The sequence below is a fragment of the Hirundo rustica genome, chromosome 5 (assembly GCF_015227805.2).
Source record: "Hirundo rustica isolate bHirRus1 chromosome 5, bHirRus1.pri.v3, whole genome shotgun sequence".
NCBI classification, from domain to species: Eukaryota; Metazoa; Chordata; class Aves; order Passeriformes; family Hirundinidae; genus Hirundo; species Hirundo rustica.
The window spans coordinates 29,928,430-29,947,726 of record NC_053454.1 but is presented as its reverse complement, the minus strand read 5'-3'; the positions used below and the strand labels follow the sequence as shown (position 1 = coordinate 29,947,726).

General features: G+C 38.7%; 2 protein-coding genes across 18 annotated transcripts in view; one reads left to right on the top strand and one right to left on the bottom strand.

Moving 5' to 3' along the window:
* Positions 1-817: 817 nt before the first annotated feature.
* Positions 818-9,308, top strand: LOC120752943 (general transcription factor IIE subunit 1-like). Its single transcript, XM_040064777.2, has 5 exons — positions 818-879; positions 4,376-4,854; positions 6,145-6,346; positions 6,906-7,132; positions 7,521-9,308. The coding sequence occupies exons 2-5, from the start codon at positions 4,407-4,409 to the stop codon at positions 7,913-7,915; spliced, it is 1,272 nt and encodes a 423-aa protein (XP_039920711.1). The 5' UTR covers positions 818-879; positions 4,376-4,406; the 3' UTR covers positions 7,916-9,308.
* A 1,024-nt stretch (positions 9,309-10,332) lies between these two features.
* PCM1 (pericentriolar material 1) overlaps positions 10,333-19,297 on the bottom strand; it is a 41,020-nt gene continuing 32,055 nt past the window's right edge. For 16 of the 17 annotated variants that reach the window (XM_058420533.1, XM_058420535.1, XM_058420536.1 and 13 more), the window contains 8 exons: positions 17,156-17,215; positions 15,848-15,986; positions 15,056-15,201; positions 14,090-14,165; positions 12,874-13,124; positions 12,584-12,676; positions 12,342-12,465; positions 10,333-11,194 (listed from right to left, as the gene is read on the bottom strand). In XM_058420533.1, coding sequence (XP_058276516.1) covers positions 11,169-11,194; positions 12,342-12,465; positions 12,584-12,676; positions 12,874-13,124; positions 14,090-14,165; positions 15,056-15,201; positions 15,848-15,986; positions 17,156-17,215 — 915 coding nt within the window. In that variant the 3' untranslated portion in view covers positions 10,333-11,168. The remainder of the gene's footprint in view (positions 11,195-12,341; positions 12,466-12,583; positions 12,677-12,873; positions 13,125-14,089; positions 14,166-15,055; positions 15,202-15,847; positions 15,987-17,155; positions 17,216-19,297) is intronic. The other variant, XR_009207815.1, reaches the window with a different exon arrangement.

Here is a 19,297-nt window from a genome sequence, read left to right as displayed (position 1 = left end):
CACCTTGAGTCCTCAGTGGACCCACGTGCCTGGTAAGTCAGACAGTCAGAAATCCAGCAGTAACAAAAGCACAACACATGCTGCAACACGTACAGTGGAGATGTAAGTCACGTCACTACAAAACACCATCCTCCACTGTGCATATATTAAAAAAAAAATTCTGAAAGAGGCACAGATTTGAGATGAAATGTGATGATTGCAATCCTAATAGAATTCAGTATTTTAACCCTGCATTGTACAATGTCTGGCAATCTTATTTCAACATAATTTTTTAAAAGAGATATCTAATCCATAAAATAGTACCCATAACTTTGTCTTCTAGAAAAGTACAGTGAAAAATTGCTCTTTCTTTCCTTTTGAACAGATAAACCTACTAAAAGGATTAATAAGTAAAAATATGGGAACTAGTAAACATTCCAGTTTGTCCTTTAAGATATTAAAATTTCCAGTTTGATTTTGTTCTGGTAGCTTCTAAACAAATTATGTAAATTACCTATCCTAAATACTTGGTTCACAACAACAACAAAAGGAGTTAATGATGATGTTACTTTTAGTCTTCCAAAGTTATGCTAATGAAAGCACTAATCAAAGATTGCAGTCACATTTTCGATCCTTGCCTGTTGTAGGTGGACTTCATTGAGCAATAAGATTTATAGCTTCATCATGACACAACATATATAAGGCTGAACTCATTCAGTTGCTAATGAAATGTGATTTGGGGACTCTTGCACCAGCTGGGTGATGATTAGGGCTTATCACAGATAGGTCTAGGAAAAGGCTGGGAAATACTTAAGCTTGTTTTGCAGTTGCTTTGAGCTCTTAGGAAAGGAGCAATTTCTCTACAACACTTGTCTGAAGTTTTCTGCCCAAACAAGAGAGGTAATAAAAAGGTTTTTAACTGATTTGTAAGTGATAGGGTTATATGAAGTCTGGTAAAATCCTACTAAATCTTTCTGGTTTAGTGCCTTTTAAATTGTAAGATGGGTACTTTGTCTTCTCAGTCAGCTGAAAAAAAAATGTTAATTAAGCAACTGGCTTCAGAGAAACCTTGCAAAACTTGCTCTCTGTGATGCCTCTTGACTTGAAATTCTGCTTTTAATAGTTGCCTGCTGGCACCACAAGCAACTCTGCGTAGGTTTCCCACAGCAAAAAGGGGATCTTAAATGTAGTTTCTGCTCATGGGAATGGCTCCATATAAACTATAAGCAGAAGGGCCACTCAAACATCTAAGTTATTGAATAATTTTTAAAATAATCAATGTAATAAGAAGGTAGCTCCTACTCTCATAAAAATAAATACTTTAAAAGCAGTGGAAGTTCAAAGTTGAACTCTGACTTCTAGAATATCTTGTCTATACATGCTATCAGCTGCCAGGGGGGAAGGGGGAAGAATCTACGTGAGTAGTAGAATACCTGTCTCCTTAACACGGACTGTAGCTCAGCTACAGAGCAGATTTCTGTTTAAAGCCCTTCTAGCTGCAGAGGCCTATGCATGTCCTACTCCTTTCCTTGGTAAGGGTAGTCTCCAGCGCCGCTCAAGAGAGAACTACTGCCTGTCAGCTGAAAAGTGCACAGTAACTTCTAAAAAATCAGTAGTTTTCATGAACTGTGAGATTTCAAATTGGGTGATTAAATGACTGACATGTTTTTCAGAGTGGATTGAAGAAATAATCATCAAATATAGCTGAGCACAGTAGAAAAAGCTTTCCTGTTTTAAGTTATTTTTATTAAAAAATACATCCAATTTTGATTCTTTTGTAGCCTAAAGGAAGATTTCTTGAGGGGGTAATTTTTTTTCTATGAATGTCTCTTATTCAGGTCAAATTCAGTTGTTTTTGTAAAAGAAAGCCATTTCATTTTCTATTGAATGAAAGGGTTGCATATTTAAAAAACCCCTGCAAATGGACAGTGGGTTCTCTGATTTGTTTTTGAAAAAAGCTGCTCACTTATATCCCAGAATATGTTCGTGATATTTAAAGTATGTGTTTAGGTACAGCAGGGGGGAAAGTTAGGCTCTGTTGTATGAGTGCTTTCTGGAGTTTGTATGAGTGTTGTGTGGGGTTTTGCGTGTTTGTTTTTTTTTTCTCTCAATGATTATTTTACATGGTTATAAGACTGCACCTGACGAGCTTTCAACATCAAAGTGCTCAGAAACACTTCAGAGTAGTGCTTGCTTTAGAGATACTGCAAGTACACAGTGCTAGTCTGAGATAAGGAGTCATCCTGAGAATTGATGTCAGCAAACCTCCTCCTTACAGTTCAAGTCCTACTTCGTCCCTAATGATGTTACCTAGTTATTACACTCCCTTTGAAATCATTTCATTCTGTCCTTGACTTAGAGTATGAAAAAACATGAGAGCTGTACTTAATACAAGTCCTTTAAGTGTCAGCAAGATTCTGCTCGCATATTAGCCACGAACTAGATGAAGAAACAGTTTTGTTCTTTTGTCTAATACTGCCACGATCCATCAGGAGGCCATATAACACCAACCCATACCGAGGGCACCCTGGCCCTTTGGGAGATATATCAATGCACATGACTGGTAACACTTCCAATAGGGATGCTGGGGCTGCCCTTGGTGCTCCTCAGTGCAGCCAGGCACAGAATCCCATGGTGCTGCTTTCCTTTGGGCCTGTACTGGAGGCTACAGTGCCTCCATTCTCTGGACTCTGCCCAGTGCGGAAGGACAAGGCTCAGTGCTCTCCAGAGCGCTTCCCTGAGGAAACTCAAAGCCACGCTACTCTGGAACTGGCTGAGGACATTGTCCTTTCCTTACTGCTAACTATAAAACACTGCACAGAAAGAAGTTCAAAATTAGGCCAGAAAGAGAAGCATAAATTAGCATATTTTTCTGTGGATTAAATTTGTTAAGCCCCTTTTAAAGATGAGAAGTGAAAGAATAACATAACAACAAAAAACCCAACTTTTTAAAATTGCTTATTCATGAAAGCTTTTGTTGAAAGGCATAGAAATGCTGGTCTTAATCTAAGATTGTCAAGGAACAGACCGACATTGCCAAAGCTTCACTCCTTACTGTTGTTAGCTTTGACTCTCTTGGTACAGAAGAATTAAGGCTAGGAGGAGGATCTGGAAGCCATCTGGTCCCTTGCTCATGGCAAAACTACTCTCAAAGGCAGGTCAGTTTGCCCTGGCTCTTGTCCTGTTGAAGTAGAGAGACTCAGCCTCTTTCCTGGGCAGCCCATTCCAGTGTTCCATCATTTTTCCTGTAGGAAATTTAGGTCAGTGTGCTGTTACCACCTTCAGGGTTTCCAGACTCAGACCAGCAGGTTGTCTTTGTTTTCCATTAGGTGCAACCTGTGAAGCACAAATTTAATTGCGGCTCAAGTCCTAGGCTAGTGTGGTTTTGTTTGTTTAACTGGGATTTCTGATAAAGGTTCCCTGGAAGCTCTGACAACAATATACAGCTTTACAGCTCTGCAGTGGTTGCCAGGGCTGGATGTAGTGTGCCATAACATGCCATCCTCTACCAGCCCAGCTCCTGATCCAGTGGCTACGCCAGCACTCTGGCTGTGCATTGCATGGCTCACTGCAAAGCAATCTGGCAAGACGCAATGGATTCAAATACTACTGTTGGATCTTAACATGCCCTAAAGAAGGGAATTAGGAAGTAGCTTTGTTGAAACATACCTTAATTTTTTTTTCTCCCTTCTTATAAATAAGAAAGTGTTAGGACACTTGGAGTGATTAAAATTAGTTACATTCTCCTTAATGATATTAAGAATATGGCCAGAAGTCCTCCTTCTAGAGGAGAAGAGCACTAAGGGACAAAAATGTGCTACCTCAAATAACCTTTGCTGAGTGAGGGTCAAATAACTTGGAGCATCCTGTGCCCCAGCTTTGCAAAACCTTTGTCTGATCACAGCAGCCAGCAGAAATATCACAAAGAGGGTGTGAACAGGTGCTCAAATGTGTCTTGTGGATTTGCCACTAAGACAGATACAGTTTCAACTAAGATTTCTTGTCATGAGCTTTGTTTATGAAGGCTTTACTTTTAATTCTGGTCTTACCTAGCTGGCTGTGAATGCAAACAGGCAGACCTAGACATGCAAGTTAAATGTGCTGTCTTCTGGGAGGATTATGAACTTTCTGAAACATGTTTTCCTAGATATCTTCTGTGAATTTTTACACAAGAGGATATTACGTTAGTATTTCAGGGATAACCACTGTACTTCAAGATTAGATAATTTCTGATACCGATTAATACCTTCCCCATCCCTACTGCACGTTAAGGATTTTACATGCCTCTGTTCGGTGAAGACTCTTCCAAGAGTGCAGCACAGCAAACAACATGTTTTGCACCTGCCTGTGAGGGCAGGGTTCGCTGCAGCTCACCTCCCTTCTCTTTGTTGTACAGCTCTTCTCCACTGACAGTGGTGCAGCTCCCAATGGAGGAGCAAACCGTTCCCAGCGAGGTGCCGGCAGCCCTAAAGCGCCTGGCCAAATACATAGTGCGTGGTTTCTATGGCGTGGAGTGCTCCCTGGCCCTGGATGCGCTGATCCGCTACCCCTGTGTCAAAGAGGATGACTTGTTACAGCTGCTCAAGTATGAGCGTAAGCAACTGCGCACCGTGCTCAACACGCTCAAGGCGGACAAGCTGGTGAAGCTGCAGATGCGAGTGGAAACAGGGCCTAACGGGAAGAGCATGAGGCACAATTACTATTACATCAATTACAAGGTGCTGGTGGATGTGGTAAAATACAAACTGGATCAGGTACGCCGGAAAATAGAAGCGGATGAGCGGGACTTAACCACCAGATCCTCTTTTAAATGTCCATCCTGCTCTAGCACGTACACGGACCTTGAAGTCAATCAGCTCTTTGATGCATTTACAGGTGTGTTACTTATATTACTTACGTGCTGTTACCTTAAAGAACAACCCTGATAGCACAGAATTGTTTCTTGAGTGAACTTTGCAATAAATGCGTGTTTGTTAGCTTCTTGTTTGCAGGGGGATGAAGGTCTGGAACGGGAGATGCTGGGAGGGTAAGAGAAGTCCTGCCTCTCTAGAACAGGCCAAACAAAAGGAAGATTAATCTTGAATGTATGAGCTGGGATTGAGAATCAGATTCCAGGCCTCAGCTTTGCCTTGAATCTGGTTGAGTAATTTTAACTCATCCAAGTCTTGTGATTCTCACTTCCTCATATGGAAATATGAACACAGTACTGTCTTTACTCTGTTTTGAACCTCTCAGTTAATCCATTTGTGTGGTCAGTCCTTCTGATGGAAGACTTGGACAAGATGGGTAAAACTGTTTGCAGTCACCTACTGTAATAAGCACGTTGCAGCTCAGTGGCACCAGAGCAGAGCTGTTCTGTCACTCCTGGGCTGGGGAAGTTCAGGCTCCTCACGGGTCAGCACGACACATCCACAGCAGAAGTGGTGTCAGAGCTTGTGGATTTTTCTTCTCTAAAACCAAAATAACTAGAGCATTATTTCAAAATGAGTCAAAATGGCATCATATGATATGCAATACATTATTCATTACTCAGAGCACAGCTGTTGTGCTGACAGTTGGGTCATGGGATCTGCAAAGGATGCCAGAGCCAGGCAGAATGAGCTTTATATATGACTAACCTGAAAATGCCATTTGTGAAATTTGTGTTCTGCCAGTTAGCAAAATCATCTCTTCTGAATGGAGGGACTCTGTTGAGTTACTGAAATGCAAACATTGAGGCTGGTGATATTATTTTCACAGAATAAGCTTGAAGTTTTGTTTTGTTTTCCTGAAGCCATAAATACGGGGTTTTAGCATTTCACCTTGACTCTGACTCTGAAACAACTAAAACCAGATGCTACTTATGCTTGGAAATGTATTTTTTTTCCTTACATTAAGAACTGAGAAGATGAGGCTGGAGAAGAGAAAAATAAACTGATAGTACATGTCTATCCAGCTTAAATTTTTCTCCTGAGACATTTCGCACTTGCATAACAAGTGTATAATACCAGTCTGTCTCAACTTTGCCTGTAGAACTGAGTTCCTGAGTTCCCTTGGTTTACATTAACAAACGGATGAAACCAGAATGTCTGTGTAAATGTCCAGGCTGCGGGCTGCTTAACAAGGTACCGCTGATCTTTTTGCATTCTATGAACGTGGTAATTCCCACTTTGGAAAATCTTGCAGAAACTTTCCACTGCACTTACTGCAACACTGAAGTAGAGGAAGATGGCTCAGCATTTCCAAAGCACGATGCTCGAACCTTGCTGGCCAAGTTCAACGAGCAGATCGAGCCTGTCTTTGTGCTGCTGCGTGAGACTGAAGATATTGTGCTGCCCTATGACTTGCTGGAGCCTCAGCCAACAGAAATACCAGAATTATCAGAAAGGTATGACTATCACCCTAGAACTTCTGATCAATGCAAATACCCACCACAACTTTACAGCTGTAAAATCTTTGAAATACTAAACTTGCAGCCTATGTACTCCATTCTGCTTTGTTCAGTACATTCTGCTGTTTAATGAAGTCTGTAATATCTAAGGCATCCTAAATTATTGCTATACCTTTTGTTTTTTGATGTATTTTTATAAGTAATTTATTTCCCAAATTACTCCTTCAGCTGGTGTTCATAGCCCTTTCTATAAGAAAGTAATGTTTCTCTAGCAGTGTGCTTCATCCAGAGATGCACTACTGAAGAGACCTTGCAAAAATCAATGGTTCAGAACCACTTGCCTCTGAGAGAGGTAATAGGGAATGTAAATTATTAGAGCACTTGTTAAAAAAGCCAGTCTACTGACAAAACATGTTTTGGGGGTTTGTTTGTGCTTTTTGTTCAGGTTTTGTTGTTGTTGTTTGTTTTTGTGTTTGGTTTTTTTTTTAATGGGAACTGGGTGGGGGGGTGGTTCTTGCCTGAATTCTACCTTTTCACAATGTGACACCTCATTCAGCTTTGATCCAAAGTTGGGCTCAAGTGTGCTGGAATCCTGCAGCCGCCCTGAAAAATGGGCACACAGAAGTTCTGCTTTTGGCCTTACATACACCCAAAAGTTAACTATTGATGTCCAAGATTCAAAGCACAAGAAGAAAAGAAGAGAAAAAGCAACTGAAAAGCAACCTATCTGGTTGTCACAGAGCACTGTGGAAGGAACAGCAACACTCACGAACAATAGAAGTGGTAAGTTTAGCGAATTCACAAATTCAGCAGCCTTAGTGCAGTTAAATACAGCTTTCCCACTGAAAATGTAGTGAGCTTGGTTTAGAAGATAATGTTTCAATTCTGTGTCAGTGGTTATCAGACCTTAGTTTTTTAAATCTAGTTTTATGAATAACTGAGGTTATATTCCTAAAGCCAGAGGGTCAGGTGGGTCCTGAAACTTCTGGCTTTATCCATGCAGTAATATCAGTGGTAATCTTCACAGTGGAAAACTCTCAGAAATGTCTGTACTTTCAAGAGAATTCTAGTGTGGGTAAAAAAGAGCCAGAGTAGAAAAAAAATCATCTAGGTAGGATGCCTGTGGTAACTGTAAAGACTGAGCCCTCTAACACTTAGTATTGTGTATTAGGAGTAAATGCTTCTGAAGAAACTGAAGAAACTATTAAAGAAACTGTCACTGATAATGAAATCATCAAGACTCTTCTGATCCACGAATCCAAGTCATCTTCTAGCACAGATCAGGCTCCTATTGTCAAATGCAAACTCCATGGATCACACAGCAGTAACAGTGAGTTTGAAGAGGATGCAAAGCACTCAAGAGGTGCAGAAATGAAAGCAGCAGGCAGCAACTTTGAACAAGAGGAGGAACAGGAAACTCTGGGTCCTATTTTAATGGTAGCTGGCCAGCCCTGTTCATATAGTGACATTAGTGAAAACCCAGAGCTTGTGTCTCTCATGACAAAGGAAGAGAGAGATGTTTATATAAAAGTAGGACAAGAAATGTTCCAGTCTGTCTTTGAGTAACTACTACTGTAGGAATAGGCAACCTTGCATAGAATGGATGAAGACTTCTGATTTATGTTCTTCAAAGTTTACTACTGAAGGGTTTTGTTTGAACTTGCTCTTAAGCAAGATGGTAATCCTGTAGTAGGTAACTACAGTTCAAATATTATCACTGCAGCCACAGCAAGTGTTGTTTGTTGTTGTAATGCTTAGACTTTGTGGATGATGTAATTAGTTTTGGAGCATGAATCATTTCAGGATACGTTTGGATCTGATTAAAATAACATTTGAAAAGCAGTGATGAAATCTATAGTAAGAAATAAATTATTCCACCTTCCTCCCAGAAGTAACAGTTACTTCCAATAGTGAAAATAGTTCCAAATCCAGTATGACTTGGTTTCATTCCATACACATGTTCCACTGGTTCATTAGGTCACTCACTATAAGACAGTAAGTAAAGGACAGGTGTCACAAGCAACCTCATCCTAAGGGAAGAGTTGTTACTAAATTGCATTAGCAACAGATGAGAAGCAGCTCTGGCCTCTGAAGTTTCATCCTAAGAATAATTTTTCCAATTTTTTGTACTCAGGGCACTACAGAACCATCTTAAGTGGTGAACTATGCAAGAGGCATTGGACAGTAAAATGTAACATTTCATTTTGGTCCAATCAGTAAGGGAGTAAGCTACGTATCAAGCACAAGACACTGCTTCTCCCAGCTCACTTCCATATTCCCCAGTGTTCTCTTTAAGCAAGAAAAAAATTCTGCTTGAAATAAACTACATGAGTAAAAGGACTGGCATTAGGCATTAAGTGAGAATTTAACTTCTTCAGCAGTTCTACTACTTGAGCAAGGGATAATGAAAGTAGACTAGAAGGGCACAAAACAAACCGCAGGAACGTTAGGAAACACTCCACTGTATGAGTGACAAACACTTGCACAGGTTGCCCAGAGTGGTGGTAGTCTCCCACCAGGAAGATACCCAAAAGCCACCTGAGCAAACAGCTCTGAGCGGCCCTGCTGGCACAAGATGACCTCAAGAAGTCCCTGCTGACCATTCCATGGTTAAACAGTAGAGAGCAGGTATGACCAAAGAAATACAGGCATTTTTCATGTACACATACTGTTGGTTTTGACAGGTAATTTTCTTTTCAGTAGCTGGTGTGGGGCTGTTGTGAATCTGTGCTGAAAATAAATGTGGGTAACACAGAGATATTTTCATTACTGCTGAACAGCACTTGCAGAGTCCAGACTTTCCAGCTCAGCAGCCTGTGCCCCCAAGTGAGAAGGCTGGGGATGCACAGTCAAGAGAGGACACTGTTAGTACAGCTGCCCCACAGTGACCAAAGCGCTACTCCACACCCTAGGGTATCATGCCCAGCATACAGAGCTCAAAGAAGATGGAACAGGGGACAGCTGGAGTAATGACATTCATCCTCCCAAGTCTTTGTTATGCATCATGAAGCCCTGTTTTCCTGGAGATAGCTAACACCTGCTTGCCATTTTGCTTTGCTTGCATGTGTAGCTTTTGCTTTACCTATTAATCTTTCTTTCACCTATGAATTATTTTGTTTTTACTATTCCACTTCTCTTCTCTGATCCCCCTGGTTGAGGAGTAAGCAACCAGCTGCTTGGTGCTCAGTTCCTGGCTGGGGTTAAACCCACCATTCCAGGGCAAGAATGGGGTGTGCTCAGGCTCGCTCTTAATCTTAAACTTAATGATTCAACATATAAACTAGCCTTACTTCAAATCAGCACCCATAATCTCACTCTACTTTAAAAAAAATCCTCTTTTAGGACTGAGTGAGTCTTGGGCTAAATTTGTAATTAGAACTTTGATTGTGTCAGTTTCACAAGTTTGCCTTTGTCACAATGTAGTTCCTTGGTCCTCAAAATGGTAGTTCTTTTCCGCCCACAGTAATATCACCAGTTTAAAGCCTACAGAGTAACTAAATTGTCTTCAAACCTTTGCTAATTTTCTTTCATCCTTGGACATGAGAGGCAGGTGACCATACTCTGCCAATTCAAAATTTATTCATGAGATTATTTTTTCTAGTTAGACATTCCAAACAAACTAGGAAAAAATCACAGAAGAATTGCATTCTCATTTTATTTAGACTTCAAGCATATTTAGCCTTCACCATCACTATACTGTCTCCCAAAGTATATAGCCATATTTTCATACTAACCTCAAAAGCAACACCTGAATTAAAGATGACCAGTGCTTTTTAACTACTTTTAGAAAAGCCTTGTGTTTAAGGTAAACAGGATCCTTATAATGCAGCAGGTCTGCTGAATAAGCTTCTTCTAGCTCAGTTTTATGACTCAGTGTTATTAGTAACTCTGATCTGAAAAGCTAAACAAAGTTTTCCAATCTACTTTTCTGTAATTCTAATTCCACCTTTACCATGAGACTCCAAAGGTGCTGACTTCAACTGTTTTTTAAAAACATTAACTTTAATTGTAGTTTCCCAAATTTCATTACAAAGTCAAACACTTCAGAACAGATTCTTCAGACCTTCAATTGCAGCAATTTTAAGTGTTAGCTATGAAAAGATACTAACATTTTTCAGACATGTTTAATCCTTTGAATATCAAAAGGATTCAGCAAATGCAGAAAAATACAGCTGGTTTCTGCAGTTAACTACAAACCTGAGGTATGCAACTTCACCTCAGATAAACGTGCTGATAGAAAGGAATCCCACAGGACATGAACAGGAACTTTTTTGGTTACAAACAAGTTACACTCTAGGCTATAAAGACAATATGTAGGTATGTACTGTGTCTATACCTTGTATTTTGAGAAGATACAAGAAACTTGGAAAATTTCTTGTCCCAGGAAAATTTGCAGTGTTTCTTTTAAGAGAAGAGCAAACTGCTACAAGCATGCCAGAAAGTCAATTAACTTCTGGCAACAAACTCAGAATACCAGTTTGTAAGCCAAAGAAAGTTTTTCAAAAGAGAAAATTTACAGACAAATCCAAACTTTATTTAAAACTACCATCTTGAACAATTTTAAAATTACCAAACAAGTCACAATAAAAAATAAAAAATTAAGACAGAAAAAGAACAGTGCAGCAAAACTGAATAGAAGTGGATTCAGTTCCAGCTGTTTAAACTGCCATAGGCAGATGATCACATACCTATCCTAAGAGGCAGCGTGTTAAAAATCTTACATTTTTATACACTTCCAGAATTCTGGGAAATTAGTGCTGATCTTCCATATGCATTTGTATATGTAGAGTTTATAAATGCAGACATCTTCAGGTTATTCTTATGCATTTTGAGCTCCAAAAGTTTCTGTAAAATAAGAATAAAATCACTGTCTAATATCTACAACGCATCAAACAGCTCATGACCACATTTCAACTGCTAATTCATCCTCACAAGCATTTTGAGCTATGGCTTACGTGAAGAGCTACAGCCATCCCCCCATACACAGCTTAAGAATGGCTTAGAGCAAGCTACAACTTTGGTGTGGCACTATATGCTTCATCAGACTGGTCCCACAGCAGGCCTGGGCATCAGTATCCACCACATGGGCACAACAGGCTTGTGCTGGCAGAGCTGAGACAAGCAGAATGCTGACAGGAAGTGACCGAAATGAAAGGCAAGATGCACCTTCCCTCACACTTTGTTCTGGAAAACATCTGTGCTGCCACTACAAATGATTAAATAAAAAGCAGGTTCATCAGCTTATACTATTCAAAGAAGAGGAAGGAGGCACACTAGCAAAAAACTGCTCTGATCAGAATACCCAGTTCATGTCCTTATATATGCCATTACTGTACACTCCACTGGAGAATTACAAGTCTAACAATAAAACAGAAGTCTATAATAATGTAATTTTGTCACAATAGTATAGGAAAAAAAAAACCCAACCTGCATTATCATTAAGTTTTTGTATCTGCATAAAAAGATTTCATGAAACTGAATATCATACACACTGGAACTTTTTACTACCATGTGGTATATTTCATATGAAAAATAATTTCTTTCTCCCTGAGGAGGTATTTTACTATTCTGAAAAGTCTCTTGAATGTTTCTATCACAAAAACACTGAGCAGTCTGTCAGGAAATTATACTGAGTGTTATTAAATCAGGTAACAGCAATTAGAATTTACAATATTATTAAACCCAAGCTTGTGTAACAAGAAACAAAAATACCACTCCATTTGAATAAGTTTCAAAACCATTATGTTGTGACACGCACTTTAAACGTTACTTTTTATTACTTTATCAGCCACAGAATCTAAAAAAGTATATAGAATGAGATGGACAGCAAGATAAAATCCCTTCATCTCAATATAACATTTTCAAATGTATGATAACAAAACCCAGTATTTTTACAGCACCACAAAAACTGCTGACTTCAATCAGCGATATTGAAATTCTAGCATTCCAGAGTGTTTTCCCAATATGTGTGCAGAATACAGAAAATAATTACCAGGTTCTTTCAATGTTTGGGCATCTCCTACTAATTCCTGATCTTGAGCTCCACTTCCATCCAGTAATTCATCAGACAAACTCTTGGTTTGGGCCTCTGTTTCCATTTTCTTCATTAAATCTGCCTTTGTAACAAAAAAAGCAAATCTCAAAATTCTGGATAATTCTTACTGCTGTCTGGGTAACACAGACATTTAGGGTATGCACTTCTAAACAACAATCCCACAAATAATATCAAAATACCTCTGAATACACTGCAAGTTTGAGGGGCAAGTCTTCTACTTTCACAAAGTCATCTTCATCAGATTTTTGACTTACATTTCCAGAACCAGGTTCCTGTTAATAAAAATTGTGGTATTTAAGAAGTGTTCTTTTGTTTTCTTTTCACTCTAAAACTATTAAAGTACATAAAAAAAACAGTGCGCCTATCAAATTTGCAGACAGAAACAAAGCAAGACTGCAAACCAGAAATAACTGTAATAGAAAAAGGCTTGTAATTTCTCTTGGATGTATCTTAACTGAATTATACACACATATTCGTTCACTAGCACAGGTGACTCTGTATCAGGGCTGCCAGCCATGGAGCTTGAAGAGCTTGCACCGGATTTGTTTTCTGCACATGTGGTACCCGGTGTTTGAGTTTCATTCACTGCTAAAGATGAGCTTGATCCTTCTGTTTTCACAGTGGCTGTTAGAAAGGATTCTGGGGTATTGACTGTTAAAGCTGGTGTATTCTCCACGACACTGAGGTAATGAGGCACGACTGTAGCCACATCTTGTTCACCTAAAACCACAGAATTACATTTCAACTAGGCACAGATAGTAAAATATTCTGAACATACAAAAATGCCAGATTATTATTATCCTTTTAAAAATTATGATCCAAAGCTCCAAATGAGCACTGAAAGTGAATTATAATCTCTTAGGCCAACACAAAGCTCACTGAAGTAAAACATCAGTTATTTGTACCCTTACACACTTAAGTATAAGCATAAATAAGATATATTTATCACATGAGAGTACATGCCTTGATTTCTGACTCAAAAAAGTTCTTAAAAAAACCCACAAAAAGCAACAACTTCCAGAACTAAGTGACCTACTATAAAATATTTATTCTAGGCATGAGGAGATATAATACAGAACAGTAAATTCCTTAATATTTTGCCACTCTATTTTTAGTCTACAAAAAAAGGCCAAGAACAAAACTAGTGTTTGCAACAGAAAAACACAGGGAAGGTGGTAATTAACAACAGTTACACTAGAAATAACATTCATACAACCCAGTAATGTTTCCTTCTTTTGATGGAAAATAATTTCTTCACTCTTAATCAGTTACAACATTACTCACAGAAAAAAACCCCTAAAATATGAAGTGATTTCATTAACTAGTAAAATGGTAGTAGCAGGAAAAACAAGGATAAGACAAATCTAAACATCAAAACATGGCAACACATGTTAATTCTGATAGAGTTGTGTCCCAATAGCTGCAGCAATCAGCTAAAATTCTCGCTCATCTCAAGCATCAAAACCACATTTACCTAAGTAAGATTATTCTGTGTTCCCTCTTTAAGAGGTTTGTTGTGTCAGTATCAATAGAGGTATATCCAGGCAACTGATACAGTTCCATGAAAAAGACAGTACACTTGATCTTTATCTTAATTACATGTATCACACTGTCCAAGACAATTCTCACCATAAGCAAATTCATATGGAAGTGTTAGTCTCTCAACTCCTGCATACAGGGCTTACCTTTAGCATTAACAGATTCTTGTTCTGATGACAAAATCTCACTGCTTTTTGCCTTGCTCAATTCTTGGTTCAAAGTCTATTCGGGAAGGTAAAAATGAGTTAGAACAAAATTTTACTGATTAGCTTTATAGCTTATTGGCAAATTTACCAACCAGAAACACCTGCTCCATGAATTTCTCTTTCCACTAGTTTGAAATAAAGACAGCAGGTTCTTATTTCCCAGCTAGTCAGCAACAGTTTACAAAGCCGTTAACACTGATAGGCATGTTCTATCTGAACATTTTCTTTTCGCTACAGTAGTTTCCAGGTAAACTCTTCGGTTCCACTTAAAAGATCTACTGTTTTAGCCTTTAAAGTAAAATGTTCCCATTACATCCTTGCCTAATGTAAGTACCTGTTTCAACAGATTTTCAATCTCATTTGATATGCAAAGAACTGACAATTCTCCAAAACCAGGTCACACATATTTATATGTTTTTAAGAAAACTAACAATGAAATGACAATCATACCCAGTAACATTTCACCACTGGTTCCAGAAATAATTATCACATACTGAAGGAAAGACAAACAAAGACATGATAGAATACAAGAGTGAATTACTCCCAATTAGAACTTGATCTCAGCAAACACAGAGAAAGGACTACCTTAACGGTTTAAAATTACGCTTTTTTGAAAGTTTAACTTCTCACTTGCAGCTTAACATTTTTTCCTCTCTCATAGCAGATGTAAACATTAGTTTTGTCTCTGTCCATCCATCCACCTTGGCATCAGCTATAACAAACTCAGGTGAAGAATGCTACATTTTGCACGTAGCAGCTACTGGTATCATATAATTTCTTGTATTATTCCTTTACTTTCAATAGTATGAAAACAGCGCAACAAGAAAAAACAAGGTACATATAAATATGTACTGAAAACCTGTGCACTGGCACAGGTTTGTTCTGCTTTTACAATTTCGATGATACCTGTTCATTTTCAGTTATTTCACTGCTGGCTTGTAGTGATGTTTGCACATCAACAGGTCCTTCCTCAAATTCTATTTCTTCATCTTCATTCTCATCTTCTCCACTGCCATAGTTAGTCAGAGCTTGGGTTTCTGCTTTTGATAAACCTAAAGGCAAATCAGTGTAAAACCACCTTTGAATTGCCAAATCCTGTTGGGGAATTTAATGCAATGAATATTTTACTTCAAAACATTCTTTATGATTAAGATACAGTAATGACTTAACTTTCAAAGATCTGTATGTTTCACATCAGCTAACAAACACCCCTATGTTGGTGTAAAAAATGTAAATGGTAAAGGAATCCAAGCCAGAAGTAGTTGGTGTAAGACAAAAAAACAGGACAAAAAATAAATACATGTTTGCAAGCTTTACTTTAAAGTAAAAGCATATTTTAAAAAGCCACATTATTTAAATGAAAAACTGTGTAGAATTTGCACAGCTCTCACATCATTCAAGTTAAAGGCTGGAAAACTTTAAGCTGAGACGGGATATATAACGTAATGAATTTGTTTCTAATATATTTTTACATATCTACTGATCATGAAAAAAAAATAGCTCCTCTAACTGGAATATTGAACCCTTTATATGACTAGGAAATACAGTACTGCAAAACTTTCACTGACAAAGGACTAACAGTAAAATCTGTGAGAGAAGGTGTTACACAGCACTACTTCATGCAAATCCTGTTGTAAAATTAGCTGGTCAAAACTACAGTGGAAGCACGGAATAATGAACTATATAAAAGTGCCTTACTTATTGCCACTGGACCTCTTTCACTTTCCTCATCTTCCTCTTGATCAGATGCATCAGATCGAATACTTTCAGGTGCTCCATTACCAGCACACACTCCTGAGTTCGGTACTTGTTTAGCAGTTTCAGTCTCATCCTTGTCCTAGGAAAACATGGAATACTGTGCAATTTCATGTTTGTCTAAGGATTACACTAAGGTTTCTGCCCTACAGGAGTTGTTTCTCAAAAGTTAAAAAGTAGTTATTAAAAATCTGTTTAAGTAGTCCTTACAGCCTTGAAATGCATACAGCAGAACAATACTCCTTAAAGACAGCATCAGAACTTCCTGAAGAGATCATTTAACTTTTCTCGTAACTACTATGACATTATCTGAAAAGGTTGGCATTGATCAGCATGCTAGGTTAAAAAAACCCCTCAGATTAGATTTATCAAGAAAACAGACACACCTGCATTATTACCTTCCAGCAATTTCCCTGCTCCTCCTAAATGAGGGGTAAAAATATTCCTCCTAACTGCAGCTTCTCATTTCTTTAGCAGTACCTCTGCTGAATGACTTGCTAAATATGCTGAGTGAGAAAATTCTGCTCTTCCTATATGAATTTCAAGTAAAGCCTTGAGCTTGGCTCCAAGTCTTGAAAGAGCTCTTCTACACTACAGCAACCATAGCAAGTGATGTATCGCTTCCCACTTTTACTTCCAAAGCAGTGCGACAGAAGCTCTAAGCCCTGGAAGAACGCACTGACTCCACTCCCACACATGCCTGCTCCTATACCTATATCCATTTAGGAAAGCAATTAACATTCTACTTGGTGTGTACACCTGTATCATTCCCTTGGCTGGAGAAAGCTGAACATTGCAGCAGACTATTTAAAACTTCATACCCAACAAATTCCCCCAATGGTATCCGTGGTTTTCGAAAGAAACTTAAAAAGAATAGGGACAAAATCTGAACACTAACATCTCAGAGCACAGCCAGACTTAGACTCTGAGACCTCAAATACCACGTGTTTCAGTTCAGAATATCTACCTTCCTTCAAAGATGGAAAGTAAATCAATTCATTCCATACCATTAAAAGAGAAAATGCTAACTGCTAAAAATAGTTAAGCTGTCCATAGAAATGGAAATTATAATTTACTTTGTTACTTTGATAAAGTAAGTCACTGAAAATAACAGAAAGGAGATTGATAAATTTCTAAAGGCTGGAAAATGGGCTGATTACAGACACTTGATTCTATGACAAACAACAGTAAGACTAAGTGACCTTTGAAATTATCTGAGGAATAAAAGAGAGTTGAAAGGCATACACATACTTTGTCCTCATCGACATCTTCAACAGAAGAACAAACATCCAGCTGGAGACCTTTTTTTACCTAGGAGAAACACAAACTGTCTTCAATTCTAAGGTGAAATAGCTTGGAAATACTGAATCAAACTAGGTCTTCATGAAAGCCAGGCTGAAATGCTAAATCCTACTAAGAACTGCTATCTTAAAACAGCAAGAAGCCACAGGGACTTTTGTACACACAGATGTCTTCAAGATTTCAGAGTCACAAAGCATTAAAAAAAATCTGTGCTAACCCTTCTTATTTAAACAATTTTGTTTATATTGTGCTAATCCTACAGTCTCTGGTTGAATCATATCTAGCATATAGAATTAGATACATCATGGCAGGTGGGTTGAAACTAGATGATCTTTAAGGTCCTTTCCAACTCAAACCACTTCATGATTTAACTCTGATCAAGACAAAGAGCTGTGTTTTCAGCAGTTAATTTACTGGACTCAAGAGAGCCAGAAAATTGAGCAAGATCAAATATGTCTGCATCAGGATTCCAGAGCTGAGGGCTGCCAGAAGACCATAGAGAGATAATTGCGCAGGTTTGTACAAAGTAACCAGGACCTACGACCTCTGGCTCATCTCCGGCTCTGATAATCTGAACCTCTGCCACAGCAATGAAGCAAATACTGATCTTAACACTATTTCTGTCTTCCAGGAGAGAAGAAATGCTGACTAAGCTGGCTCCATGCTTTCTCATAGCAGATATAAACCAGCTCTTTATGTAACAAAGGCCCAGTGGGGAACTTCAGATAAAAGAGGAAGTCATGTCTAAATCTTTCTGGATTCAGAGTGTTCCTCTGGCCTCTTTACAAGGCTCCCCACTCATACCAGCCATGCTATTGATATATCTAAATTATCTGGAAATATTGCTGGTGGTATACCTGAAAATACTTGTAGGACTTTATAACAGGTTCAAAAAATATAATCTGCTGACATTTAAAAATGAATTAAGGGTTTGCTTTGGTATTTGTGTTTCTAGAAGAAAACTGAAAGAATACTGAAATCATAAATACATGGAACATGATCTGTTTTACCATTCATTTTTTAAAGAGCTCATATAACTTAAAGCAGCTACGCTCCCAATAAAAGCAATACTGAAATTAATAATGTTAATGGTGTGAAATCTAGCCAAAGCTTGCTTTTCAGAGCAAGAATATGTCCTACACTCAAATATTTCTGAAAGTTTATATGTATTTTACACATCAAGTCCAGAAACTGATTCTTTCTGCATATGCCAACAAACCAACCACATGACAACTTCAGAGGATTTACTCCAGTTTGTTAAAGATGATGCCTAACTAAGCTACTGCAAGGAAACCAGCTGGCAAACCTTAAGATATAATGAACTGGGACCTCCAACATGTCAAAACACTTAGCTGGGTGTAGTGGGGCCATGCACAACCTGGCCCTGGCACTAGGATACAGTAAAACTTCTTCACAGTAGATAGTATGAGGCCATGCTTTCAATTTGTGCTGAACACAGGGTTGATAGCACAGGGATGTTTTCACTTCTGCCAAGCAGCATTCCATAGAGTCAAGACCTTCACTGCTCCTCACACCACCCCAAAAGCAAGAGGTCGGAGAGTACACAGCTCTTGGAAGAGGACAGACAGAGAAGATGTTCCTCATTAATCCAATGGATGGTCCACACCACATGGCATCATGCTGAGCGTATAAAGCTAGGCAAAGAGAAAGGGCCTTCCGTTTCAAAAAGTGATCCAAAGTGATGGCACTTGACTTCCCAAGTCACCATTACATGTGATGGAGCCTCTCCTAGAGGAGGCTGAACACCTGCTTGCCTATGGGAAGTGGTGAATGAATTCCTTGTTTTGCTCTGCTTGCATGTGCAGCTTTTGCTTTACCAATTCAAATGTCTTTATCTCAACCCACGAGCTTTTTCCATTTTACCCTTCTGATTGTCTCCCCATCCCACAGGGAGGATTGAGTAGCTCTGAGAGGCTCAGTTGCCTGCTGGGGTGAAATTACTCAATGGCCCCCAGTGCTAAAACTATTTCAACACTTGTTTATTCCTTTCTATGCTTACATATAACCATTAGAACATTTCCTCTGAATTACCAACAAACTATACAGACAGATATCTGTAACAGATACTCA